The sequence below is a fragment of the Argentina silus genome (assembly GCF_951799395.1).
Source record: "Argentina silus genome assembly, chromosome: 5".
Lineage (NCBI taxonomy): Eukaryota > Metazoa > Chordata > Actinopteri > Argentiniformes > Argentinidae > Argentina > Argentina silus.
The window spans coordinates 15,153,325-15,179,220 of NC_139659.1; the positions used below are offsets into that span (position 1 = coordinate 15,153,325).

At 43.3% G+C, this 25,896-nt stretch overlaps 5 protein-coding genes across 8 annotated transcripts; 3 read left to right on the forward strand and 2 right to left on the reverse strand.

Annotated features, from left to right (window-relative positions):
• On the forward strand, positions 1-2,391 carry LOC310804886 (uncharacterized protein). The gene is made up of 2 exons (XM_083670298.1): positions 1-170; positions 573-2,391. The coding sequence occupies exon 2, from the start codon at positions 713-715 to the stop codon at positions 1,022-1,024; it is 312 nt and encodes a 103-aa protein (XP_083526424.1). The 5' UTR covers positions 1-170; positions 573-712; the 3' UTR covers positions 1,025-2,391.
• A 4,539-nt stretch (positions 2,392-6,930) lies between these two features.
• rnf224 (ring finger protein 224) lies at positions 6,931-9,261 on the forward strand. 3 transcript variants are annotated; one of them, XM_083670870.1, is made up of 4 exons: positions 6,931-7,283; positions 7,768-7,862; positions 8,018-8,288; positions 8,600-9,261. In XM_083670870.1, the coding sequence occupies exons 3-4, from the start codon at positions 8,043-8,045 to the stop codon at positions 8,894-8,896; spliced, it is 543 nt and encodes a 180-aa protein (XP_083526996.1). In that variant the 5' UTR covers positions 6,931-7,283; positions 7,768-7,862; positions 8,018-8,042; the 3' UTR covers positions 8,897-9,261. The 3 variants fall into 3 exon arrangements, with proteins under 3 accessions (XP_083526996.1, XP_083526995.1, XP_083526994.1); XM_083670869.1 differs by having other exon boundaries at positions 8,042-8,288; XM_083670868.1 differs by lacking the exon at positions 7,768-7,862 and having other exon boundaries at positions 8,042-8,288.
• A 666-nt stretch (positions 9,262-9,927) lies between these two features.
• prpf4 (pre-mRNA splicing tri-snRNP complex factor PRPF4) lies at positions 9,928-15,953 on the reverse strand. Its single transcript, XM_083670867.1, has 14 exons — positions 15,867-15,953; positions 15,094-15,292; positions 14,641-14,827; positions 14,144-14,231; positions 13,944-14,023; positions 13,721-13,814; positions 13,529-13,623; positions 13,357-13,415; positions 13,096-13,219; positions 12,231-12,320; positions 11,715-11,837; positions 11,089-11,196; positions 10,854-10,972; positions 9,928-10,511 (listed from the first exon to the last, which is right to left on the reverse strand). Exons 2-14 carry the CDS (start codon positions 15,251-15,253, stop codon positions 10,318-10,320), a joined length of 1,521 nt encoding a protein of 506 aa, XP_083526993.1. The 5' UTR covers positions 15,254-15,292; positions 15,867-15,953; the 3' UTR covers positions 9,928-10,317.
• Positions 15,954-16,040: 87 nt separating this feature from the next.
• cdc26 (cell division cycle 26 homolog) lies at positions 16,041-18,683 on the forward strand. Its single transcript, XM_083670324.1, has 3 exons — positions 16,041-16,114; positions 16,411-16,565; positions 16,698-18,683. The coding sequence occupies exons 2-3, from the start codon at positions 16,485-16,487 to the stop codon at positions 16,881-16,883; spliced, it is 267 nt and encodes an 88-aa protein (XP_083526450.1). The 5' UTR covers positions 16,041-16,114; positions 16,411-16,484; the 3' UTR covers positions 16,884-18,683.
• slc31a1 (solute carrier family 31 member 1) lies at positions 17,401-25,880 on the reverse strand. Of its 2 annotated transcripts, none has more exons than XM_083670323.1 (5): positions 25,744-25,880; positions 20,494-20,616; positions 20,187-20,259; positions 19,879-20,047; positions 17,401-19,512 (listed from the first exon to the last, which is right to left on the reverse strand). In XM_083670323.1, the coding sequence occupies exons 2-5, from the start codon at positions 20,599-20,601 to the stop codon at positions 19,311-19,313; spliced, it is 552 nt and encodes a 183-aa protein (XP_083526449.1). In that variant the 5' UTR covers positions 20,602-20,616; positions 25,744-25,880; the 3' UTR covers positions 17,401-19,310. The 2 variants fall into 2 exon arrangements, with proteins under 2 accessions (XP_083526449.1, XP_083526448.1); XM_083670322.1 differs by lacking the exon at positions 25,744-25,880 and adding an exon at positions 22,600-22,795.
• Between the last annotated feature and the right edge of the window lie 16 nt (positions 25,881-25,896).

Here is a 25,896-nt window from a genome sequence, read left to right on the forward strand (position 1 = left end):
GCTACAGGTGTGGCTCTCAGCTCAGAGAACACCCAGCGGGATCTCTGCCACACACCCCATTCAACCTTCAAGTGCACACTGGATTACATGAACTAATGACCAAGGAACAGGACATGACATGGCATATCACATAACACTTTGACTGGGGAGGAATTACACAAGTTGCACAGGTAAGGAGTCGATGCTTGATGTTGGTGTTGCCATTGTGGAATACTGAAGCTGTTGATAGCTTGTTGTATTTTCTTAAAAAAAAACATATGCATCCATATAAAGGGAGTGTTAATGAGACAGTTGTGATCATGAATTTGATAAAGGAATGAAATAGAGCAGTAAGATGGATCCCAGCAGTAAGTTGATGGATTGCTTTAAGATCCAAAATTGAGCCTTAGATCAGGAAAAATAAAAGAACTGATGAAGCAGTGGGAAAGTATCCTTTCAGTTTATTGTAATAATCTGCTTTCTCTCAACACGATTTCTGGAAAGTTCAGCACTAGCACAAAAGCTTTTTTTTTTCTTTGAAATCTGTTTTTAGCCCTGCTGTTGTGTTAAGCGTTTGAATCTGTTTTTTGCAGAGATATTTCAGGGAGAAAATATTAAGTCACCTGGAGAGCAAGCTGTGATTGTGGAGCTTCATGCTTAGTTCTTAAACTCAAGCAGAAGATTGACAGACCAGATCTGTGTTCCATCGACACAACCCTCAGCCAACAACAACATGAATCTCTCCCTGGACAACCCTTATGGCAACGTGACCATTCCTCGAGCCAAGTTGCGCTCGCCAGAGGACAGCACTGTCATCATCAATCCCATGGCCCTGGACACTACCTACAATGGCAACAACTCTCTTAACCCCTACGGAGCCTTCAAACCCCAGGGGGACGAGTCACCCCCCACAGAGTCCAAGGATGGTTCGACCCAAAACTTCCCTCCCGCCTACGGTGGGCAGACCTCGTACACGGTGAAGGACGATACGGAGGAGGTGGGGGGGCGCTGCCCGGCCTGCTGCTACCGCTGCCGACGGAAATGAACCAGCAACCAGCCGTACAAGGAAACACCTCAACTGCAATGTCTTCTGGGTAGTCAGAGACACTCTAAGAACACTCAAGACACTGTTCAATTGGTTCAGCCAAAAATAATTTCTGGCTGATCTGGTATTATCTCTATGTTTTGAAGGCTTCATCAATGGCATTGTTTATTTGGTGGTACTCCCAGGTGAACCTTCTCCAGATTGGATGTAAAACCTGGCAGCTGCCATGTGGCAAAATCCATTTCCAAACAGAAGTTACATAAGTCTTCATTTTAGGAGTTTGTATGCTCGCTTCTTTCTTTTGTCAACATGACTGTGCTATATTTAGCTAATGAAAATGTTTTGCTATATTTATACCCTAGTATAGTACCTTGCCTTTATGTCTGATATAATTAACTTTGTCAGAGTTTGAATGACGTCAAAAAGGCTTATGCCACGATTGGGTGAATGATCATGGACCTATCCGCCTATTTTCAGGGAGTGGTAGAGAGTAAATCTTTGTATCTCCAGATGACGACAAAAGTCAAAGGAATTCGTATGCACATGACGTTTTCTTCCACTCTCAAACTAGCCACTCATCACAAAAGGTGCCATTCTAAGCCTGACAGACCTGACAGAGCCAGTTGGGATGAAACTGTAGGAGTGGTAGCCAAGAGAGTTTGGTCAGTTTCTGTGGACCTTACTGATCAGTCCAGTCTCACCATCTCCCCACCACACCACCACACCACCACTCCGTCTTGTTCTGTCTGTTGGCCAGTCTGCTGATGCGTCACAATGCTGTCTTTGTGAGACTGGGCCTATGAAACCAGGGCACAGGCTCACTGCCCAGCCCCAGTCAGCTTTTAGCGCATGCGTGTGTGTGTGTGTAAGACAGCACCCCACTGTTCCTCATGGCCAAAAAGAAAGAGAGAGAGGCCTGACTGGAAGAGAATTGAAATGCTACAGTAGGTGGTCATGTTCATGCAGTCTTACAGTGTGTTTGATACTGTATGTACTGTACTGTACTGTACTGTACTGTGGTTTAGCCTTGAAATATTTACTAACTTTCTGTCCTGCAGTAGAAATAACTCCCTTCCCTAGAGGCTTTAGCACAGAATGAGGTCATTTCAGGGAGAGGTTGTGCCTAAAGGCATCAATGAAGTGACAGTTCGAAAACCCGATTAAGTACAACACCTCTCTCAGGAGGATGGGACGAGTAGCGATTTAACAGAGTATGAACTGTTATCATGTCATCAGTGGACCCCCACCGAGCAAGCCTTGGTGGTACATCCCAGGGCTTAAACCACCACTATCAAATAAATGATTTTTGTAATAACAAAGTTGTAGACAATATTGAAATAAAGACAAATGTCAGATTTTTAAAATGATTTTAGTCTAACTGTTCTATTAACTCTGTGCTAATTGTTATCAGACCCAAACATTCTACCTGGGTTTTTAGTGTGTGTGGCTGAGTTGCTGCAGTCTCTAAGGGTTACACACACACACACACACACACACACACACACACACACACACACACACACACACACACACACATACACACACACACACACACACACACACACACACACACACAGTCTTATGTCTGTGGCGAGGCAGTCACACACACAACAGTGACGGCAACAACAGAACCGGTTTAGGTTGTGAACTTGCTGCTGAGAGTGAGAGTTGTGCTGCACGTCCTAGGAAAGTTAAGCTCTCCTCTCCACCCTCCTTCCCTCTCATACACCCTCCTTCCCTCTCATACACCCTCCCTCTCTCTAACACACCCTCCCTCTCTCTAATACACCCTCCCTCTCTCTAATACACCCTCCCTCTCTCTAATACAGCCTCCCTCCCTCTCATACACCCTCCCTCTCTCTCATACACCCTCCCTCTCATACACCCTCCCTCTCATACACCCTCCCTCTCTCTCATACACCCTCCCTCTCATACACCCTCCCTCCCTCTCATACACCCTCCCTCTCATACACCCTCCCTCTCTCTCATACACCCTCCCTCTCTCTCATACACCCTCCTTCCCTCTCATACAGCCTCCCTCCCTCTCATACACCCTCCCTCTCTCTCATACAGCCTCCCTCCCTCTCATACACCCTCCCTCTCATACAGCCTCCCTCCCTCCCTCTCATGCAGCCACCCTCCCTCTCTCTCATACAGCCTCCCTCCCTCTCATACACCCTCCCTCCCTCCCTCTCATGCAGCCACCCTCCCTCTCATACACCCTCCCTCTCATACACCCTCCCTCCCTCCCTCTCATGCAGCCACCCTCCCTCTCTCTCATACACCCTCCCTCTCATACACCCTCCCTCCCTCCCTCTCATGCAGCCACCCTCCCTCTCTCTCATACAGCCTCCCTATCAGAAGAGAGATAAGGACATGAGAGTGTGATCTGGGTCATGTTTGAATTAAGACTCACAACTCAAATATGGTTTCATGGTTTCTGTTACCTGTTCTCCCAACTGATAGCCATCTATGACCTATAGTCTTCATGAATGAGTCCAAATTGGGTGAAAACGATGGAGTTTCAGATCAGATCAAATGATACCAACCGATTATGATATCCAATTATGTAATTCTATACTTAACACAGAATACCTTCAGTCAGCTGTTTCCAGGATAAAACCGACTGGGTTCCTATTGAACTTGTGAAATGAACATGAAAAAGTGTCCTACTTTTTGTTGTACTACCCCATTTCAGGTCCAAAGTAACTATCTGTTGACACAAATTCTAATTGTGTGACAGACCATTAAAGCTGTGTAGGAGGATAGGAATGCATCCAAGTCATTTCACAGATACTTATTTGTCCTAAACTCTGCTGCTAAGAATTGAGTCACGAGCTGCCAGAGTGCTAATAACAGGTTTGAGTGCATTACTTAGAAGCCTGCGTCATAGAAAATGAATGCACCTGTTCTGGCTGCAACACGTTCCTAGAGAGTTTTGATTATTGGAGCATGAGTGGTGGAGAACAGTGTTGGTATGGATTTTCCGCTGGCTGTACAGGATTGGGTGTAAGATGACAGACTCTGTTTGCTATGACGGATGGGCATAAAATACTTTCTGTATAGAAACTGACTGGAATAACTGGCCCTACCTGCCTCAGGTAATCAGCCCGCAGCAGGCCACCACCCTTTCCACTGGTCAACATTCAAACCAGTGTGTTCCTAAGGGGAGCAGGTGGAAGGTCCTCTCTGTGTGTGTGTGCTCACCCATCAGTGGCACAAAGCTCAAGAGGCTCTTATGTAGAGGTGGAAACATGTGTATCCATGGAAACATCATGAGGGCATGTTAATGCCATGTTCAAAGGACAAAAAGGTTAAGTGTTTGTCAACACTAGAACATTCCTCCCTGTGCCTTTGTGTGTGTGTGTGTGTGTGTGTGTGTGTGAGTGTGAGTGTGAGTGTGAGTGTGAGTGTGAGTGTGAGTGTGAGTGTGAGTGTGAGTGTGAGTGTGTGTGTGAGTGTGAGTGTGAGTGTGTGTGTGTGTGTGTGTGTGTGAGAGAGAGAGAGAGAGAGAGAGAGAGAGAGAGAGAGAGAGAGAGAGAAGAGAGAGAGAACAATAGAAAGAGCGAGTTTTATGAGTGTTACCTCCCACGGATGGTTGACAGTGTAAACAGAGTTAGGTCATAGCTATATATAACCATAATACCACAGCAAACATCAAGCAAGATATGTGTTTATTCAGACTTGCAACACCACATAGACTACATGTTAGATATTATTTACATTTCACAGCAGTGTAACAGATTTAAAAGATCATTTAATCTCAACCCCTGTGATCAATCTCAGTTTATGTGGCGTCAAAGCTAGCTGGCCGGGCCTTTGCTTGTACTGTCAAATTATGTGGCAAGATCCAAGCTGACATTTGAATACACACCATGGAGCGACATCATCAGTGCTAAGAGATGCCTGGGACATTGTCATCAAACTTCATACCTATCATTTCCATCAGAGATCCTCAGAGATATGTGGCTCTATTGTACAGCCAAGTGGATCAGCTGCATTCCAGACTCACACACTCACATCTTGTATAAGGAAACGCAGTACCTGTACCATTTCAGATGTTTTTTTTAGTTTCATGGGGAGTGGTGTGTTAGTGTGTCTCAATAGGTAGTGAATGGCTGATTGAAACTTATGTAAATACCAAAAAACATTGTTTAAACAGGCTTTACATCTGCACACAAAGGACATAATGTGAGCTGGGGGTGATGTACAATGAGTACAGAGTTGACATGGAAGCAGGATGCAAATGTGTTCATGTAAAACTACAGTATCTAAGACCTCATGTGTGTCAAGTAGAAAATAGCCAGTGCAAGATCTGGACAGATCACACAAGGTGAAGGCTCTGTTGGCGGGAAAAGAAGTGATTGATGATATCAGGACACCAGAGCACCCAGACCAACAACAAAACTGCCTGGCCTGCTCACACCAACAAAATGCTCTCTGATGTCCCACTGTAGACACTCAGCTCCAATAGACACTTAGCACCAACCGAATGCCTAGACCAAGACTGGCCCGCCCACACCAACGCAACCCCCACCTGGCTGCACAGTCTCTGGCTGGACAGCTCTCTGTTGTCCCACTGTAGCTCCACTCAGCTCCACAAACCTCCATAAGACCCCAGAGTGCCCAGACCAACAACGACACTGCCCCGCCCACACACACCAACACCTCCCCACCCAACTCCTCTTCCTCCTCAGGCTCTCAGACAGTGGGATGGGGGGCGGGAGTGGACTGTTAAATAGCTCACAGCTAATGGAGACTGCTGACCTGATAGGGCCTAAAAAATGGAAATAAAACAGTTTATCAAATATTTTATAGAAAAGCTCCTTCAGCCAGTTGAACCAGTGACTGTGACTTCATGTGAACTGAAGTTTCATGATGCAGCCAACTCAGCATTTACAGAAGAGTGCAAAGGCTGGGAAATCACTTTTTGCATAAGATTACCATCAGTTGTCTTCCTCCACACTGCCCTACTCATCAGACCTGTTTCACGGTGGAAAAGGAGGAACCAATTCCTCAAACAATTTGAACTTTGCTAAACTACATTTTAACATGTTGCAAATGACAGTCTTGGAGAAGATTGGGGGTACATTCTCCCAGTTCTCAGAACACCCCTACCCGTACTACTGTACACTACCCTGAACAGACTGCCTGTTCTCTGCTGCCACCTAGTGGCTTTGATAACACACAACACCACAGCATACAGTAACAGTACATGTATTGACAGTCCTTTGCAACTTTCAGACAGATATTAGACAGCATAAAGCAAGTCTGAAAAACCATTCAAAGGCTATAAGGGTAAATATCTATCCACTGCTGGCAGTTACGTACTGAGGGCTGCTTTAGGATCCCTTTAGTGCTTTATATGGTCTGTCTTATGGTCTTATGAGCGGCCCACAGTGCTGACAGACAGTTCAGTCCTCTCTCCTGTGAGTGCTGCTGGATGGTGGTAGATTGAGAGTGTAGGGTTTCTGAATGTCTATTGTTGCCAGCGTAAGCTGATCCGCTGCCTGCTCCCTCTAAACGGGAACGTGAGCCTGGTTCGCCTTTCACCACCAAGTCAGACTGTTGGGATACTCACAACAAGTGGGAGGTGGGTGGAAAAGGGAGAAATGTGTACTGCTGACACAACCAGCCATCCTAGACTGTGTGTGTGTGTGTGTGTGTGTGTGTGTGTGTGTGTGTGTGTGTGTGTGTGTGTGTGTGCGTGTGCGTGTGCGTGTGCGTGTGCGTGTGCGTGTGTGTGGGGAGGAGGGTAGATGGCCCCATGGATCAGGATAATGAAAGCTCTCTCTCAGAGAACCTCACTGTTTTCTCTGCCCTCTTTAATATGTAACACGCTCCATTGACAGGCCTATGAACCGGAGTTCACAGGGACGGGCAGCCTGAAATATTAAAGGGCCTGAGGAGACTTTGCGGGCGCGCACATTGTTTGCCCTTCATTAGAGTGGAGCTTCTGTGGAAGAAGAGCAGCAGGGGAAACAAAGGGAGGACCTCCCCTCAGGGGACAGTAGGGACAGACAGCAACACGTACAAGTGCTCTCTCTCTCTCTCTCCTGACTTATAGTATAGTGCACATACTGTAGTAACACTAGTGTTAATTATTATGACAAACGACAGAGGAGTATTACTCAACCTAAGGAGGCTGTTCCTGCCCCAGGACTGATCAAGAGATGTGGATGTTACTTGGAACACAGAAACCATGCCAGGAATCCAAAGAGCAACTAAGGACCTTTAGCTTTAGAGGACAACTCAAAAGGTATGCCATGTTTAAGAATAAAATAAAAAGCTTTAAAAAACAAACAAACAAAAAAGCAAGTACATAAAGCTACAGGTAGATAGATTAGGTACAGGTACAATGTATTGTCTTCCATATCTGCTCAAAGTCAAGAGATGAGAGATGATCTTGATCTTAAAGGACCATTTATATCAACAGGTAATAGCACCTGGCACTGACAGTAAAGTAAGCAAGTGACTCTCGGTTCTAGTTTTCTCGCTGACTTGGTTTTATTATGTATTGCCAAACACATTACATACGGGAGCATACAGACAGATTAATACGTTTGGCAAAGTACTTAAACTAAATGAATGTTCTGAAATTAATAATCAATATGAATAAATGAATCATACCAATACTATAAGACACACACAGTAGACAGGGAGAGGTACCTCCAGATAGCCATCTGACCTGTTCAGTGACACAGTTCCTGCCAGTAAATAGATATGTCTGTCTCTGTTTACAGGATCAACCAACCAGTTATGTTGTATCACCCTGTGGAAGAGACTGACTGACCAGATAATGGTCTTATTATAGACGTCCAGAGCTGACATCAAACATGTGCGTGTGAAATAATGTGTTTATTATAGCCTATGTTTGCTTTTGATAAATAATCAGTTATATTCCTCTATGTTCTTTTCTAAGTTCTCGCTCTAAGTCAATCAACTGTTACTTTCTAAGTTGATGACTGAAATTACTCATGCCATTGAATGTAGTGGTGTGGTGTGTGCCGTGTACAGGATGGCTGAGGAGGAGGAAGCCCCCGTTCCTGAGGTGCGGAAGCCGGCCCCAACTCCAAACCCAGAGACACCAGCAGGGGGTGATGTGGAGGCAGGAGCCCAGCCATTCAGAGACAGCCGTAAACTAGACTGCATCATCTGTTACTGTGCCTTCAACCTGAACGAGAGGCTGCCACGCAAGCTCTACTGCGGGCACACCTTCTGCCAGGCCTGCCTGCGCCGGCTGGACACCATCATCAATGATCAGGTGGGTCTGTCACAACTCTGATCTCATACAGGCAACATCTATACTCTCCCCCATATTAACAAACTATCTTTAATAGAACATCTTTTGTGTTTGGACCACTTTCAAGTTAGAAACCTGCTGCAATTTGACAAACCATACATTCACCTCAAACTCACCTGACTAAACCTGACTATCGATGAATTGCCACCATATCCCCAGGTGGAAGCCAGTTTTGATTCAAAGTTTTGATCATTTCTGTTAGACCTTTTGAAGGTGTGTTTGACATATGCCCAACCCTGCCCTGCCCTCCCCCTCTCTCCCATCCCCAGCAGATGTGGATCCCCTGTCCACAGTGCCGGCAGAACACTCCCCTGCCACGCGGGGGCGCTACAGCCCTGGACCTGGACCTGGCAGCCTTCCTGGGGGTCAAGGCTGAGATGGACAACCAGAGAAGCAGTCCACGGCCAGGGGGAGCCACCAAGCTGGAGCAAAAGCCCTCCTTTGGGAAGCAGTCCATCATAGAGCAGCCTCCAGGGTCTACCTGGGCCCATGGTGGCCTGGCTGAACCTCGCTTCCACAGGAGCCCCTGCTGCAGGCGCTGCCTCTTCTGCTGCTGGTGGTGCTGCTAGGCTGCTGATAGGCTTGATTCACACTACAGAGCTAACCCGAGCTGAGCTGTACTGAGCTGGCCTGGTTATGCATCCATCATAGTTGCTGTAACAGTGCTGGAAATGACAATGAGAAAGGAAAATATCAGATTTAGCACAGTATGGTTCGGCCCTGTAGCGCATAAAGACGCTAGTCTACATCAGTGCCTCTTGTCACTTATACAGACACCTGAGAGGTCAGGAGAAACCATGTCGTGTGGAGAAAGTCATTACTGCAGGTGTCTGTGTCATGTCTTCATGATTGGAGGACATCGGACAGAACATTTCAGCACCTACAAATGGAGGCTTGATATTGACTTTAATGAGCTTGAATGTTCCCCATGTCTCACCAATATCCTATCCATCTGAGAGAATCCTCTACTCTAGGACAATCATTTATGCACTTGTTGATTCAGAACAATATACAGTATTAGTGTATGTATGAAACCATGTACTATGTGGTACATCACATTAGTCTAAGACATCGAGTTTGTTTTTTCTTTATTAAAAACAAGACAAAGGGCAATTGAAGTGACGCTTTCAAATACCAACTGACTATGTTGACAAAACTAAAACGTTTAAAAAAACAAAACAAAAATAACAAGAAAGTCAGTTCACAACTTCAAAGATGCAAACAACATTATAAGGTTGACTCCCAAGTAACCACTGAATCATTCACTGACTCATACAGTGTGAGAAAACGTGTTCTTTATTTGAAGGAGAAAACTACTTCTTACTTTTAGCTATTTATTTATATGTCAAAATTCTTGGCTTGTACAAGGACCACTTTTGGCGAAGAAAATCAGTCACCCTGTAAGAGATAAGACACCTACTCTGGTGTCCTCCCTAGCCTGGTACTTTCCACTATAGCTCTTTGTGTAAGCGTGTGTTGCAACATCTTTCTTGATGACCTGGCTTAACCTCTCCATGTATTAATTCAACGTACTATGGGACTAATGCTTGATCCATCACTCATTTATCAACAGGCCATCACATTAGTAAATTTAGCACACTGGAGTAATGTATTTTTATTATAGCAATAATAAACTGTTTTTATAAAAAAAAATTCTAACAACAGACAAGATATCAATTCAGAAATATCTATTCTAGATTGTTCCAGGTTTCATTCAAATCCATTCATCATGTAAAAACACGTGTTAATGGTGCATTCAAGTGCTCTGAGCTTCCTAAGAAGATTTAGCATAGGATTTTGCGTAGCTTCCTAATGGCAAATTCTGAGATAGCACAGAGTGAGAAAACTGAGATCTCTTAGGCAAACAAGTTGCAGAGTCCAAATGTCCAAGTTTCCTATATCCTAGGAGCACTTGAATGCAGCATAAATCCTCAGACTCCTCCCATCTCAACAGTGTCCCTGAGGGATCCCGGGTCTCACTCCCTCATCCTCACTCAGCCATCCAGAGCTTGAAGGTACGGTCGTAGGAGCAAGTGGCGATAAGCTGCCCATCATTAGACACGTCCACGCCCATCACCTTGCCCTCGTGTCCAGCTAGCGTCTTTAGGGGAGACCAGCCCGGGTGGGTCCACACTTTGGCCATGTTGTCATAGGCTCCGGTCAGCAGGTAGTGACCATCAGTAGCTATGTGTGAGAGATGGAGAGAAAGGGTGAGAAAAAACTCTGCTCTAAATTGTGTTAGCCCAAAGTTCATACAAACATATAGATTGCGTCATTTGGTTATGAAATACCTATCTGTAGATAACATGTCATTTTTCATTTTGTACAGAAACACAACATCAGCTTTAATGCGTCTCATAGAGCCTGTTATTGCATCTGCCTCATTTTCATTTGGGAGGTTATAACCAGTTAGAACAGCACATATGAAGCTGCTAAACCTTCTCAACCCTCCACATAATCAACAAAGGGGAACCCATAAGTCATTGTTGAATAAGGTTGATAGAATAGCAAAGGAAAAACACTCACGTTGGAATTTGACTGAGGACACCAGGTTCTGATGGGAAGGGATGGTATAGATGCACTTCCTATGACGGAGGTCCCACACCTTACAGGTGTTGTCTCCACTTCCGGTTGCTACACTGAAGCTAAAGAGAAGAAGAGACGCTTTAATTTAATACTTAGAAAACATACTCCTTAGAGTTATTATTCATGGTCACCATTATTTATAGGATATTCAAAATCTATCCTCCATGACATTTACCCATTGGGAGAGAAGTTGATGCTGTAGATCTCTTTGAGGTGGCCCTCCAGGAACATTATACAACGCCCTGTCCGAAGGTCCCAAATCCGCCCAAATGAATCCAGACCCCTGAGGATATTCGAGAGAGAATTCAACCAACGGTCTCAATGTTGAGTGACATTTAATACAGACACCAGGTATGGTTGCATATTCCAGTTGTGCATATGCATATCAAGCAGAGCAGCTATCATGAGCTATGTAGTAGAATGAGATCAAGTGTGTCTATGGCAGTTATGACAGTTATCATGAGGGGACATGAAGGCATCCCTGCATGGTTCAGACTCTGTCACCACTGAGAGTCTCTTTGTTCTACTGGGCCCTTTAATTAACATGAAATCTATGGGCCTTCATTAAACACTGAGAAGAATCACCCCATTGTTTAATCACAGCACCCATCCCCTCTGTGGAACAAATAAAAACCTGCTCCTCTACGACCCCACAGCTCCCAATTATGGACTTGATTAAAACATGGGTTCAAATTCCTCGTTCTAGTTATGTCTCAGGTTTTTGGAGACACTGATCTCAGTTGTATAGGTGGTATATCATAGACAGAGAAAAGATGGTGTCAGAGAGTGAGGGGATCTTACCCAGTCCCTGCTAGGGAGCCATCAGGGTGGAAGTCCAGGTCGTGGACTCCCTTACTGTGGCCTTCCTGGTGCAGGATCTCTTCTTGAGCCTCCAGGTCCCACAGCCTCCACGAGTTATCATAACTGAGGGGGACATGAAGGAGAGGGAGAGGGGGAGAGAGAGAGAGAGAGAGAGAGAGGAGGGAGGGAGAGATAGATAATATCAGAGATAGATGTAAGACTAATAGCATTTCAGATCAGACAAACTGGAGCTTCCATTTGATAGAAACAAGCCTGACTAGACCAGACAGTTCAGTTTATCTTATTATCTATGGGTTTGGACCAGCATGTTTGACCCATGAATAGTCTAATACATGGGTTTGACCCATCAATAGTCACTAATGGGGAGTAATACTAAGTTCCTCATGACTGATTCAGCTGATATCGATTCAGTCTGGTGCTCTCTGTTTGGGAAACAGAGAACTGCACGATTCCTTGCACCTTTTCCCCCTCATCGAACTGCCTGACTTCACTTACCAGGTGGTGCCCAGGAAGCGTCCTGAGGGGTGCCAGGCTACACGCGCCACCCTACTGGAGTGGCCCTCGATGTCAGCCACAGGCTCATCACTAGAGAGAGACAAGTTGGATATGGGGGTTATTTTGGTTGGAATAGATCTACATTTGTGCCACCAAAAATTCATACTACAAAGATTCTACACATACTAGTAAGCACAAAGTTGATATAGAACCTCTATATACACTATGGAAGTCCATAAGTCATAAACTGCAAATGTAAACATAACTGGAGACATGTCACCTTTGGAGATGGGTTGGACTGGTTAATTAATTAACGTAAGTAGGATGTGGAATGTTTCGCCCCAAGGTTACAAAGTTTGTCTGTGAACCAGTTATGTTTACATTCTGCAGTTTTTGGATTTCATAGCGTATTGTGTCATAAAAAACATCGATAGTTGGTTGTAAAATACTCATCTGTAGATAATACCTGTCGTTTTTGATTTTGTACACAAACACAACATTAGCTCTAATGTGTCTTATAGAGCCTGTTGTAGCATCTGTATCATTTTAATTTGGGAGGTTATAACCAGTTAGAACAGCACATATGAAGCTGCTAAACCTTCTCAATCCTCCACATAATCAACAAAGGGAAACCCATCATTATGGATGGAGTCTTTATAATGATGTAGGATGTCTGTGTCAGTCCTAATGTACCTAAATCACCACCATTGCCATGACCATCATTCACCACCACACATCCCCAAAGTTCAATTAAGCAACTCACTATATTGGAGACCAATATTCTCAATGAAAGCAGGGGAACAGCTGGAAACCTTTGGATGACCAATATAAAGAGACAACCAGCGGGATACAAGCCTGATCTCACCTATCCAAACTCCAGAGTTTGACGGATCCATCCACAGCACAGGAGACCATGTTAACATCAGAGTCCTCGAGAGTCAACGTGGCCTGTGGGTGGAAGCAGATGGCCCCCACGTTGGTGTTGTGGCCTGAGACGGGGGGAACATAACACAAGGGGAGAAGAAGGTCTTGAGGTTGGAAATGACTTGCAATTATCAGGCACTACAGTAGTTTAGGCAAATAAGAAAGGTGTGGGGATGAGAAAGACTTTAGAGATTATTCTTACCTCGAAGAGTACGCACAGGGCTGCACTCTGGGACAGACCAGAGTTTACATAGGCCACTCCTAGGGAGAAAGAAAAGGAAAGTGAAGGGAATTAAGTAAAATGTATTGTATCTATATGTATCATAAACTGATCAAGATCAGAGCGATATGTGCACTGAAGGTGGTGTACTCACCAAGATGCAGTCACTAGCATTTTGGAGTTGGGGCTGAACTGGCAGTAAGATATGGGCCTGTCATCCCCGATCTGACTGCAGAAATTATTCAGGTTCTGGATGGGCAGAGAGAATAGGATCATTCTAGTTTCTCTTAAAACAAGACAGTTGCTTGGATGACGGGTGATTTGGTTGCTTTGATGGAGGACCTACCCTAAGGGTCTTGTGTTGTTCCTGGGTTCGGACTGTTCGTGTGGATTCTGGAATCTCCCTGTGAGCTCGGGCATCATCTAACCTCTTTATAGCCCTGTTGACACACACAACACAACAAGCTACTTTCCGTTGACACAACACAACAAGCTAGTTCCTGTCAACCATTGAATGCATCGTAGTTATTGTCACTGTGACTGTAATAAGGCTCTCAATCAGGCTATACCTGGGCAGAGAGTATCGAGCCAACCAGAGCCTTGCTTCCTTCAGGGTAGATGGACCCTCGTGGTACCACGTCTGCTGACACTGAAAAAGGGACGGAGGAAAAGTCATAAGTCTGAGCACAGCGCCACATGAGTGAAGGGTGTAAAAAGCTGAAAACAATTGCGTGAGAGAATGAAGAGATTGGAGAGTCAAGCCTCATACCTCTTCCTGGGAGCGCTTGGATTTATCATCCTCCTTCCTAGATTTCTTCAGTGCATCTGGGCCCACGACAGACAGGATTTTCCTCAGCCTGAAAAGGAGAGAATGAGCAAGAATAGGAGTAGGTGAGAAAAAGAGTGGGGCAGCAAACCGAGGTAAGGTTCAAAAGGGAACAGCAAAATAGCCTAGCAGATGACAACTGTTCATTACAGTAATACTTATCGTTTTTTTCCATCTTGAATACAAACACAACATTAGCTCTAATGTGTGTCATGCAACCTGTTGTTGCATCTGCCTCATTTTCATTTGGGAACCTTAACCAGTTAGAACAGCACATATGAAGCTGCTAAACCTCCTCAATCCTCCAAATGATCAACACAGGGGAAGCCCATAAATCATTGTCTAAGTCATAACAGTTGAATTTTAATAGGTTCGTAAATGGCAATATTAATGGGTCAGATTTTAGTCCATGCCATCAGAATCACACGCCTGTCACACACCTCTCTCTTCTTTCCGCAGGCCCTTCTCCAAAGATTATGATTGGCTCCCCAAGAGCCCGTAAGCAGGCTTTGACCTCTGCGTCATCCGTGGACACAGTGATCTGTCTTGCTCTCTTTCTGCGCTCAAAATCGGCCAGCACCTCCAATTGTCGCTCACTCACGTGTTCTTCAAGCTCGAGGGACTCACCTGAGGGAGGTGAGAAAGGAGAGAGAGTTAGACATTTCAAGGGACTCAGTCTTGTTATTGTACATTCTATACAAACATAGATCAACTCCCAACAACTGCTGTAGAAGGATGGAGTCTGTTGGGAGGTCAACTGAATCATGACTTAAGCCTCACTGGTGAAGCACAGTGACAAGTGGTCTCAAACATAGAGCATGTCTTGACTTTAGCCACATAATCCTTGTTTCTAAGCAGTTTGATAGGTCAGTGGCTGTGGTTGGCATACTGACCACTCGAGATGTTGATGTTGCCAGCCTCGATTCCTGCTTTGACAGCATCTTTCCCGGTCCCTGTGCCCTCACGGCGTAATCTCTCCCGCTCCTTCTCCTCCAGACTTCCATAGAAGATCCTGGACTTCTTCACCAGCGGGGCGTCATCATCGTCCGACATCTCTGACCGTTACGCCTGGTCCCACACAACAATACTGACCTGTAGTAGCCAAACAGTAACAAATTAACTTTAGGAATGCTGCTGCAACAGTGCATTGGACATTGCATATTTTATTTAACCTGTATTTTAGCAGGGAGTCCCATTAAGACCACAGTATCTTTTACAAGGGTGCATAAACACAGTTTACAATGATACATAATACACAAACAAAATTACAACATAATAAAACACAATCAAGAAAAACAAACACATTTTTCAATAAAGAGGTTCTTAATCAAAACTTTAAACTGCCCAACGTAGGAGAACACAAAGTCTCAAAGTCATTATACACTTATGTCACGTAAGGAAAAATCCATAAGATCAGTTAGCTAGTTTGATGCAATATAGAGTACTAGGTGCTAACCCATGCGTACAATTTCGAGTACCTGGCTGTTGCCTCTTTTGGGTACCTAGCTATGCTAAGTTAGCTAGCTAGCTAGCTAGCCACACACAAGTCAAGAGCACGTCGACACATAAACGTCCACACAAACAGTAAGACAAGCTAAATCAGGGGAGCGAAGAGGAAGATTAAACGTCAGAACAGACCGAAAACTCAATAACCGCTGCTTTGTACCTGTATCAAAGGCAATGGCAAAAACCTTCAACCAAAACACAAACCAACCGCGTTGTTTTTTCGTATTGTGTCTACAGGAAGTTGACTGTCATATTGATAGGATTGTTTTATAATGTTACAGCGACATCTAGCGATATGGAGGTCAAGCATTTCTCCAAAATAACTACATTTCCCAGAAGCCCTATAACATTTATGGCGGATTCTAACATGGCTAGTTAGCAACTGTCCAGATACATAACAACCCCTTGGTAAGTAATTTTACATGTATTGTCCCTTTACGTGTTTATTTGATTCATCACACAAAGTATCAATTCTGCTCTCTTTGGCCAGACTTGGTTCAAGGTGGTCACCCACTCAGTCAGATGAGATGTGCGAGCTAGCGAGGTTGCTAACAGGTCTGATAAGAAATAATGGTAGACCTCTGGTCTGTGGATGTTTCGAAGTGCAGCTGCGAGGTGGTTTAACTTTCAACGGTAAATAATACACCTTATTTGTGCATTACATTTTCACATTTTTTTCGTTCTTTTCTTCTGGCTTGCATTAGTTCTTCTCCATTGAGGCACTTGTGTGAAGGGATTGAAGTTGAAGCTGATCTTCTGCTAAGCAAGTGGACAGAAGATGCTGCGCAGAAAGCCCACCCGCCTGGAGCTGAAGTTGGATGACACTGAGGAGTTTGAGAGTGTCAAGAAAGAGCTTGAGGTGAGTAGCTGCCCATTAGTTTATAATGAGTTAGCTGCACATCATCATCACCCTGTATTAAAATATTTTTCTTTGTTGACCAACCACCTAGTGAGTATGATGGCAATCTGTTCACTTTTCTCTTCCTTCCAGAGTCGAAAGAAACAGCGAGATGAAGTGGATGTTGTTGGTGTAGCCACGTCTAGTGAGATGGTGGGGGCCTCAGGTGGAGGAGGGGACGGGAAGACACGGGAACAGATGATCAATGAGCGCATCGGCTACAAGCCTCATCCTAAACCCAACACCTTGCCATCTCTCTTTGGAAACCTACAGTTCTAGAGTCATAATGGACTTATTGGACTCATTAAACTGAGACTGCTAAAACAGTTGGCCCCTCCAATTCAGAATGGTGTGTGGATGACACTATGACTCATTCAATGTTCTTTTAACTTGGCCAGAGTGACATTTGGTATCTCCCAAGGTCAACCATATCTCTTCAGAGAAATGTGTAGATAGTGAGGATCATAAAAAACCTGGCTTGTAAAATGAATAGTCTCTGAAGTAATATTGTTCTGTGTACCTGAATGCTACTATGTTTTGCAATACAAAAATATTGAATGGCCTTTTATACAATACAGTATGATTGTTTAATGTGAGCTGTGTATTTGCGCCTCACCATTAGTATGATGTTATGGACGGCAAAATCTGTCAATTTACAGTGATGATTCACTTTATGCTGGTGTCGATGGAACTGAACAAAAGTAATTTACTACAGACAATACAGTATATTCATTGCTCTGAAGACATACAGAAATCTACGATTCATCATCTCAGGGACAGAATAAGAGAAACACCATTCTTAATTGACACCATTTATTACAGCACTGTAAATATGTCCAAATATACAAACATGTCTGTGGACTGTAAACAGTCCAGGTAATGTTCACAGTGTCACTGCACTAGAGTGGCTGTCAGATTCCCACTGCGATTTGGCCCATCTGCTTCAACACTTCATTTGTATAGGAGATAATTCTTCATACATGATCCCACATGATGAAACAGAAATGGTAATACATGTTTAAATATACACTAGCTATTTCCAATGTTTCTGGCTCGATTGTAACAAGAATCTGTGGCTGTTAAAAGTGAAGGCAACTGGGAATTTGACTCCCAAACCAGCACGGCACAATGTCACTCAGGCAACTGATACAAATACGTACAGTACAACACTAACATTTATCTCAGAAATAAAAAAAGAACACAATTAAGGTAAACTAATAGACAATATAGATTCTATTTCAAAGATATCCCCATTCTGTCAATGGGTGTACTGTAGTGTGAGGCCTATGCACCGATAGGTCACAAGAAGTGCAGTAATGTGTTACTCGGCCAGTCTGAGAAAGCACTGTATCCAGCCTCCTACCTTCGCAGAGTTCCCTGCTCACCAATATGACCTGAGCACTTGTACCAATAAGGAAACTAGCATCTAAGACATTACATGCCAATTTAACCCTATTAGATGAACGTTTCTTCTAAAGAATAACAGGGAGCCCCACTTATTAAACTAACCCTTTTTAGGCTGAGGTTTTTAGGCACCTCACTATATGGTCAGATTCGACCCAATAATCTCAACATACATTAGTTTCTAACAAGCTGATTAAAGATTTGGCCAGTAACACTTTAAGTTTGGAAATATTTAAAATGCCAACACTGTTCAATTTACAGCAGTTATAAAGCATACATATAGCTAAAAGGTCTTTGTTGGTAATAGACGCAACAGAATTGACGTATTACAATTTTTCACCCCAAAACACCATGTATGCCTGGTGTCATTGATAACTATTTAGATGGCTACATATTGTCTGTATTTATACACTGCATTGCAGTGTGTATAATTAAGAGGGGAAATAATAGTTTCTGGTCCATGTTGTTAACTATACTTTTAATTCATATCACGTGATGAAGAAAGAGTTATTCGTCCTTCATTGCTTGTCCATTGGACAAACTTTTAAAATTCTGCTGGCACTGCTGCAGACCATGGGTCCTGTCTGCAGTTGGCCTGTCATGTGTTCCTTCCTTTAAGGCAAAGGGTTAAATAAGGCTCAGTCATACAGCCAGAGCTGCCTCACTATCCCCCCCCACAAAAGAATGACCTTTCACCCCTGTTGTGAGACAATGATTATTTATGGTCCCCACCAGATATTCAGAAGGAATAGATATGACTTGAGGGCATTACTACTCAACACAATTATCTTTGAGGAGAGTGAGGTGTGATTGTCTTAAATGCCCTGGGTGAGCAGATTAGCCTAAAGGTTGAACATGTATAGACTGTTGTGCTATAACAAAAGCATGGACTGGGAAGAATGGCTGGGGGAGGTTGATGTTGACTCTTGACAGAGATGTGGTGACTTAGACGGGGGGCAGGGAGGTACAATAAGAAGGTGACCAGCATGTGGCAAACCAGCAGCATCTTATGGTGCTTTGGGTTGTTTGTAAGAGGTTGGCCCCATTCATGGACCTACCATAGGACAGATTTCAATGTCACAAAAGTAGCATTTCAATTATGACTGACAACAATTTCCATAATATACTCTCAAGCAGCTTTTGTGTGACAAAATGGACAGTGTAAATCAGGTTTATGTATGTAAATAAAAAAAAAGATGTATGTTTTGGCATGATTAAGATGGGGATTGAATGGAGAATGCATGTGTATGTTGTGTGTGTTTCTGTGAGAAGGAAGAGAGACCGGGGGGGGTGGGGGGGGTGTTAATGGCAGTGTTCAGTGATGTCCACGACCACAGCCTTTTTCCAACTGAACAGAAAGTAACCGACTCCTGCACCCAGCGCCACGGCAATGCACAGGTATCCGTTGTAGGTCATGAAGACCAACATGAGGAAGTAGCTGACCACCACTTGGACGATGTGCAACACCGTCTGCAAAGTGTGGGCTAGACTCAGCATCCTCTGGCTGGAGAAGACAACACAGAAATGATTAAGAATGTATTCATCAAATTCACTGCACTGGCTCACACACTGTATATTAATGCTTCCCAGTGCCTTATTGCTACCCAAAACAACTTTTCGACTTCTACAAACGTCTCCGTCACACTTACATTTTCAATTCCTGTACATCCCAATTCTCTCCCCTTTTCCCTGAAGTGTGCATTAGTGTCTTCTATTACATCACCATCTTCTACTACACATATCTCAGGACAGGAGAGCCAGTAGGCCAACTGTTGCATCTGCACTAGTTTGACACTTGAGTGTAAAGTGCAGCACTTCCCTGTTTACTGTTAAGTGTCAATGAGGAGTGGTGCATCATGGTCCTACTCACCCCACAGTCTTATGAGTCTCCATGAGCATTGTGCCATCTGCCCCCGGGATTGGCATGGAGTTGTAGCGCACGTTGACCTGGTTTCTCCGCAGCAGGAACTCTCTGCCTATCTTCAGCCCCTCATAAAACACAGCCAGCAGGAAACAGCCAATGCAGGCCCCAACCATCTCTGAAAGAACAACCATGGATGGTACAGAATTGTTGGTGTTAACCACCTGCCCCAAGACACTTTACCTGAACAGTCGTTGCCCATGTTTCAAGTGATTTTAATGTTTAAAGCAGTAAAAATATAAAATCAACACACTAACCTCCGACTGTGTTGATGACAAGCCCAGTGAACAAAAGCTCCACATTTGTGTAGCCGAAGTAGAATGTCATTTGCTGGACAGAACAAAAAAACAAACATGAATTTATGAATAATTTGTACACACATCTATATGGCCACCACATTTCAATCAGAATATTAATTTTGAAGAAAATTGCTCTCATTAGGTGCCATTTACACTTCAGATTAGCCTAGAATTGGCGGCACTGCTGCCTTTCATCAGAATCTGATTTGTAACCTAGTGAGAGGGTTTGTGGGAAAAGCTGAGACCAGGTGCCAAGCCCACTAACCATCATGTGGCCCGACATCGCTCGTCCTGCTGTGTGATCCCCGTGGGAGTCTGTGACTGCGGGAGCCATGGTGCCATGGCCGTGGGACTGATGGTGACTGTGGTCCATATTTACCGCTTACAGCTACAAAAACGAGGAAATAAAGAGCAAAAGGCAAACAAAAACATGTCAGTCAATCATGCATGGTTCTCAGCTTTACCAGTTCATTTACCCATGACATGTTGCTATTGTTGTAGCAATGCCAAAAATATCATCTTGTGTGAAGTTTCTTTCAATGCTGAGAGGGAAGTGAACAGATCCAGTTGTATGATACAGATCCATGGCAGATACAGTTGTAAAACAAGTCCAACCAAATGCACTTTGCATTTGCTTATTTTTGAAAGAAAGCAACCTTTATATTTTCCTGGTGCAAGTACAGCTTAGGTGACATCACCTTTTTTCCAGGAACCAGGCAGTCTATCTGTGTGCTTAAGGGAGGACAAAGTGTCCTGGTCCTTGGCAGGGGGTCATGACCAGTACAGCCCAGACCAGAAGACAAGCTCCAGATCCTCTAATGCCAGCACTGATTCAAAAGTTAAGACCCTAATTGAACCAGTCAGAGTCTCTTTTTTTTCAAGTTTATGAATCATGCACCTAATCACATCTTGTTGAGAATGCTGATTGAGCCCGTTGTAAATACACTGATTAGACATTTTCCTTGACATTATTGGTGGAGCACTTTAGTATCTAGGCCCTACTCCAACTTATTACAGAGAGAACCGGAGACAAACAACCTGTAAAGCCTGTTTTGACCACAGTGTGCTCATATCATCAGAATCTATTGGCAATGAGGCACCTTGAAACCACCTTCCCTATCAAGAGAGGCAATCACTTGACAGAAAGATTAGCCACTTCAGAGCTCTGCCAGGAACCTCAATGATCTAAAGGCCAAACAACCCCAGGTCATATCGGAACAGAACTGCTTTTATAATCCAATAAGTACCCACATAAGGCCATCAATGTCAATCAATTAGAGAAAAACATGTTATACTGAAGGTCTGGAACACCCCAAGGCTGAAATCAAATCAGAGGCATAAGAGACCCAAATGAAAACTCACAAAATGACATCATTCCTATTAGGCTACTAAGGTCTAACAGAAAAAAAGCTGGCCTCTCCCTAAATGAGAACGACAGAGGTCCATACTGTTTCAATGCAAGTGTAGTTGACTTCACTGACCTTAACACCTAACGCAGCATCCTAAGCCTTACAAGTCCAACGTCATTTTTAAAAATTGACCAAAAGAACCAACTCAAGTCAAAGTGAATAGAAAGTTCTTATCATTAAGCCTAGTGAGAATAGACCAAACCTAAGATCACTTTGTCCTTCTAAGCAACAGAAAAAAAGCCTGCAGTTTACATTAAAAGTTACGGTACAAGCTTGTCTTTGAGCTCAGAGAATCTCAGTACTTCTGTTCTCCACATGAGGTTGTAAAACCCATTGTGAAATGTTCCTTCCTGCAAGTCCTTGGAAATCATAAACCTGTGAACCCAGTGATCTCTTGCTAAAGCAAATCCTCATAACTACAGTAAGTGGCATTCCTTAAAAACATTGTTTAATATCGTATTATTGATGACATAAGTAGTACATGATGTGAAGTGAACACATACTCATGTACATCATGAGCTATGTAAATGTTGGATTCAATCCAACATTTTAAAGTTCATGAGTAACTCTTCACCTCATATCGTGTACTATTGTATGTCATCAATAATATGATATTAAACAATGTTATGGATTGTTACAATATGGACAAAGCGCATAAGTTCGGCTAACCATCACAATCAACTGCTGTCAGTCATATGGTAAGCAAAGATCACTTTTAGTGAATGATTACTAATCATTTCATAGTTCATATTCGAGCTCAGCTATAGGCTACATAAAACACAGAAAACATACATTAACAAGGAGTGCATAGTCATTTTTGCACAACACTCAGGAGGATACATCAGAGCGTGCAGAAACATTTAGGGTACACCTTGAAACATTCAATATCCTAAATGGTAAACATACAATTCTAAGACTAAAAACGTTTGGATAATGTCTCATCATCACACGTCAAAACTTACCCAAATGTCTCACCACATTCAGCGCCTCTGTTACAGCTAAACAACTACTTGTCGATGTGTGTGTGCGTGTGTTTTCATGCAGGAGTGTCAGTCCAACAGATGTGCACAGGTGTGAGGTTTGTCTCTGAGTGTGCTGTCCTGCTTGGGTCTGAGTGTGTGTGAGTGGGAAAGTGAATGTGTGTGTGCACGAGTGCACTAAGCTTACACTCTCACGTGACCATTCTGAACCAGCCAATGACATTGGTCCTCGCCCACCAAGAAGCAGCCACAGTCCTGATTTGTGCTTTACTCTTTTCAGTCATCTCTGCCAATGTCATCTCTCCCCCTGCCACATTTCAGTGGGGAAACCTGTCCTTTGCCCAGAAAAACAATCAGAACCAAACTGTGCAGTAGCCTAGGCCTGTATGTTCATCAGTGTTTTAGCTATTGTTAGATAGGCCTACACTCCATAATTCATCCAACAATTGATACAAATTGTTGGCTTGATCACAACTGTATCCAGCTGCATAGAAAAGGCCTGATTTCCTGTGATTGGAGCCCTGTTGACATCAATGTTACTCATTAGTATTTTATGATGTCTAAACAGAGACCTTCAAGCTAAAGATAAAACATGAACCCTTAAGGGCTTTGCAATGTGCAGAGCAGCTGGCCTATACCTGCACCGTCTGTCAAAATTCAGTTATGTTGATTGGCTTACCTCTCACCTTCAGCTGTGTGGAACAAAAAGGTCAAAGTGTATGTCACACGCATATAACAGGCATTGCCGAATCATAACCTCAACAAAAGACACTGAACTGAAGGCGTTGACAAAAGAGTGAAGTATAAATTGAAGGAACCGAAATCGCATCAGCACACCAAAACATTCCACTATTGCTCAAACAAACCACACACTACGGTAGAGGTCAGAGGTGAGTATTTTGTGGAGCTTTGTGAGAGTTAACTATTTACTACAGGGTGTACACTGTTATATGTATTTGTGCTGAGGATAGGGGAGAACTTTCTTCAGCTCTAGCCAAAAGGCTAGTTTTAGCTGTATCCCAAAGTTCAGTGCCATGATTGTGGAAAACAGTAGACAATGTGTAAAGTCATTAGGGATTGCCACTGAGACATGGTAATTGAACTCATTAAGACACCTCAGCCATGGCAGTATGGCATGGCAGTAAATATTGCCCTTGACCCTGTATTGTATCTATGCCTTGACCTACAAGACCTACTAGGCTTCAAAGTACTTCTCTTATCAGAGGCACTTAGATATGAAGCATCACTGACCCTTTTTGGCTTACACATGATCAAATAATCCTTTCAGGGTGGACAGTAAACTACTGACCCCGTTTTGGCCAACACAGCGCATAATTGCCAGACTTCAAAAACATTCCTCTACGCAACAGAGTCCCAGCTCAATACAAGTTTACAGTATAGCCTACTGTAGTAAATGAGGGTAGCTTAATGCCAATGAACATTGGCATGTTAGCCTGCTGAGCCTTGTTACAAAAAGAGAGTCAGCATGGTAGCTAATTAAGGTAAAGACCAGTAAATGACTAAAACAAATCTTACTTACAAGCTTAGTAAACAAATCAGAACATATTTACTATTCGTTAACTACAGGTCACATTTACTTTTACTAGCAATCATAACAGTGACATCTGTCTCCAAAAATGAGAATGTCTCCTGTTGTGTTCACATTCTGCAGTTTGGACTTTCATAGCATACTCCAACTTCCACTAGAGTATGGCTATGTAGTTTCCATACATCTATTCATCTCTCCAGCTTTGATTAACTGTAGTTGTTTCTATGTTATGTCCTCTTATGTTTAAGACTACAAAATCTGAATTGCAAAAAAGGAAAATTGGAGACTACAAAATATGCAGTAAAAAGACTACAAAATATGCAGTGACAAATTCAGATTTTATTCAATAACCAAGATCAAAGTTGCTAACAAACCACTGCACCTTTTCAGGAGACCAACTGGCAAACAACGTTACTTGTCCCCCTCCAGGATAATGCATGATCAATCCTTAGGTCTGTCCATAAACCTGTTTAAAACACTTGCCAGGGAAACTTAGGACCAGTGCCAATGGGAAAGGGCCAACTACCACAGCAGAGCTGAAGACAGTATGTCCCTCTGTTTGGACACTGTCACTCAAACCTGCTACAAAGAAACAAAAGAGCACTGTTTCCCACTCATAAACATTCCTCCCATTCATATTTCTGAGAGTCTAAATGAAAACATAACAAAGGGGTATGACCATGTTTGGTTCCTAGTTGTATCAGATAAATAAAAAAGTCCAAAAAAGTCCAAAAGTTGCAACCTGTGGAAATGATCCTAAGACTACGTTATATACATAATATACAAGGGGCAGCAGACTTCCGTCAGTATGCATATGAAGGCTCTATACATGTCTTGCAGATAGTTGATTACAGGGATATTAATAATCCATAGTCACCACTTTACTGCACTATACATAGCCTACCATGACAACCAGGTCATGGCACTCTCCTGTGCACATATACTGTAAGACCATTACTTTTCTGTCAGAGAATGGATTATAGTGATAAGTCATGTGCTTGAAAAAAAAGACATGTAGAATAGGATAGACTACAGCAATATAAAAAATGCTTTATCAACATGCTGGCAAAGACCCAGCATGACTTTATAGTTGGACCCACCTCTTTGGGTGAACCAATCTATAACTTGCACATTTTCTACGTGCAATGTTGTTGCTATTGCTGTAATCTAGCTACTCTTCGAAAATAAGTGGAGTGGAGTGACAATGACAGTGACAATGACAGTGACAATCAAAGTTCTAGATGACGGCTCTACAAGAAGAGTTATCCTGTCTTGGAAGAGTTTCTTGACAGTGGGAAACTGAACTGATGCGTTGGCAACTACTTCTCCTCCAAGTATCCTAGCGTACCAGTACCACGAATCTCCTGCAACATAGTTAAATGCTAGATGTACTCTCTAAACATTTCTTTAAACGTGTGAGGTAGTTAGCTAATTACTATTTGCATTACAATTATCTTTCAATAAATATTGCTAGCGTGAAATACTTGCTGGCTCGCTAGCTTAGCTACCTCGGAGTCTAAGATCTACAGAGGTCAAATAGAGAGACAGAATGATGGGACATGCCCACACGCGCTTACCTTAGAACCTCTAGCTAATGCGGTTCCTGTGTGATTTTCTTGCGCTTCGATATCAGTCACAAGTTAATCTTGCAACTATTTGCTTTGAACTTCCAGACTCCGTCTACGTTACTGGCAAAACAACCGACAGTGTTTGCCTTCTTTACGCAAAGC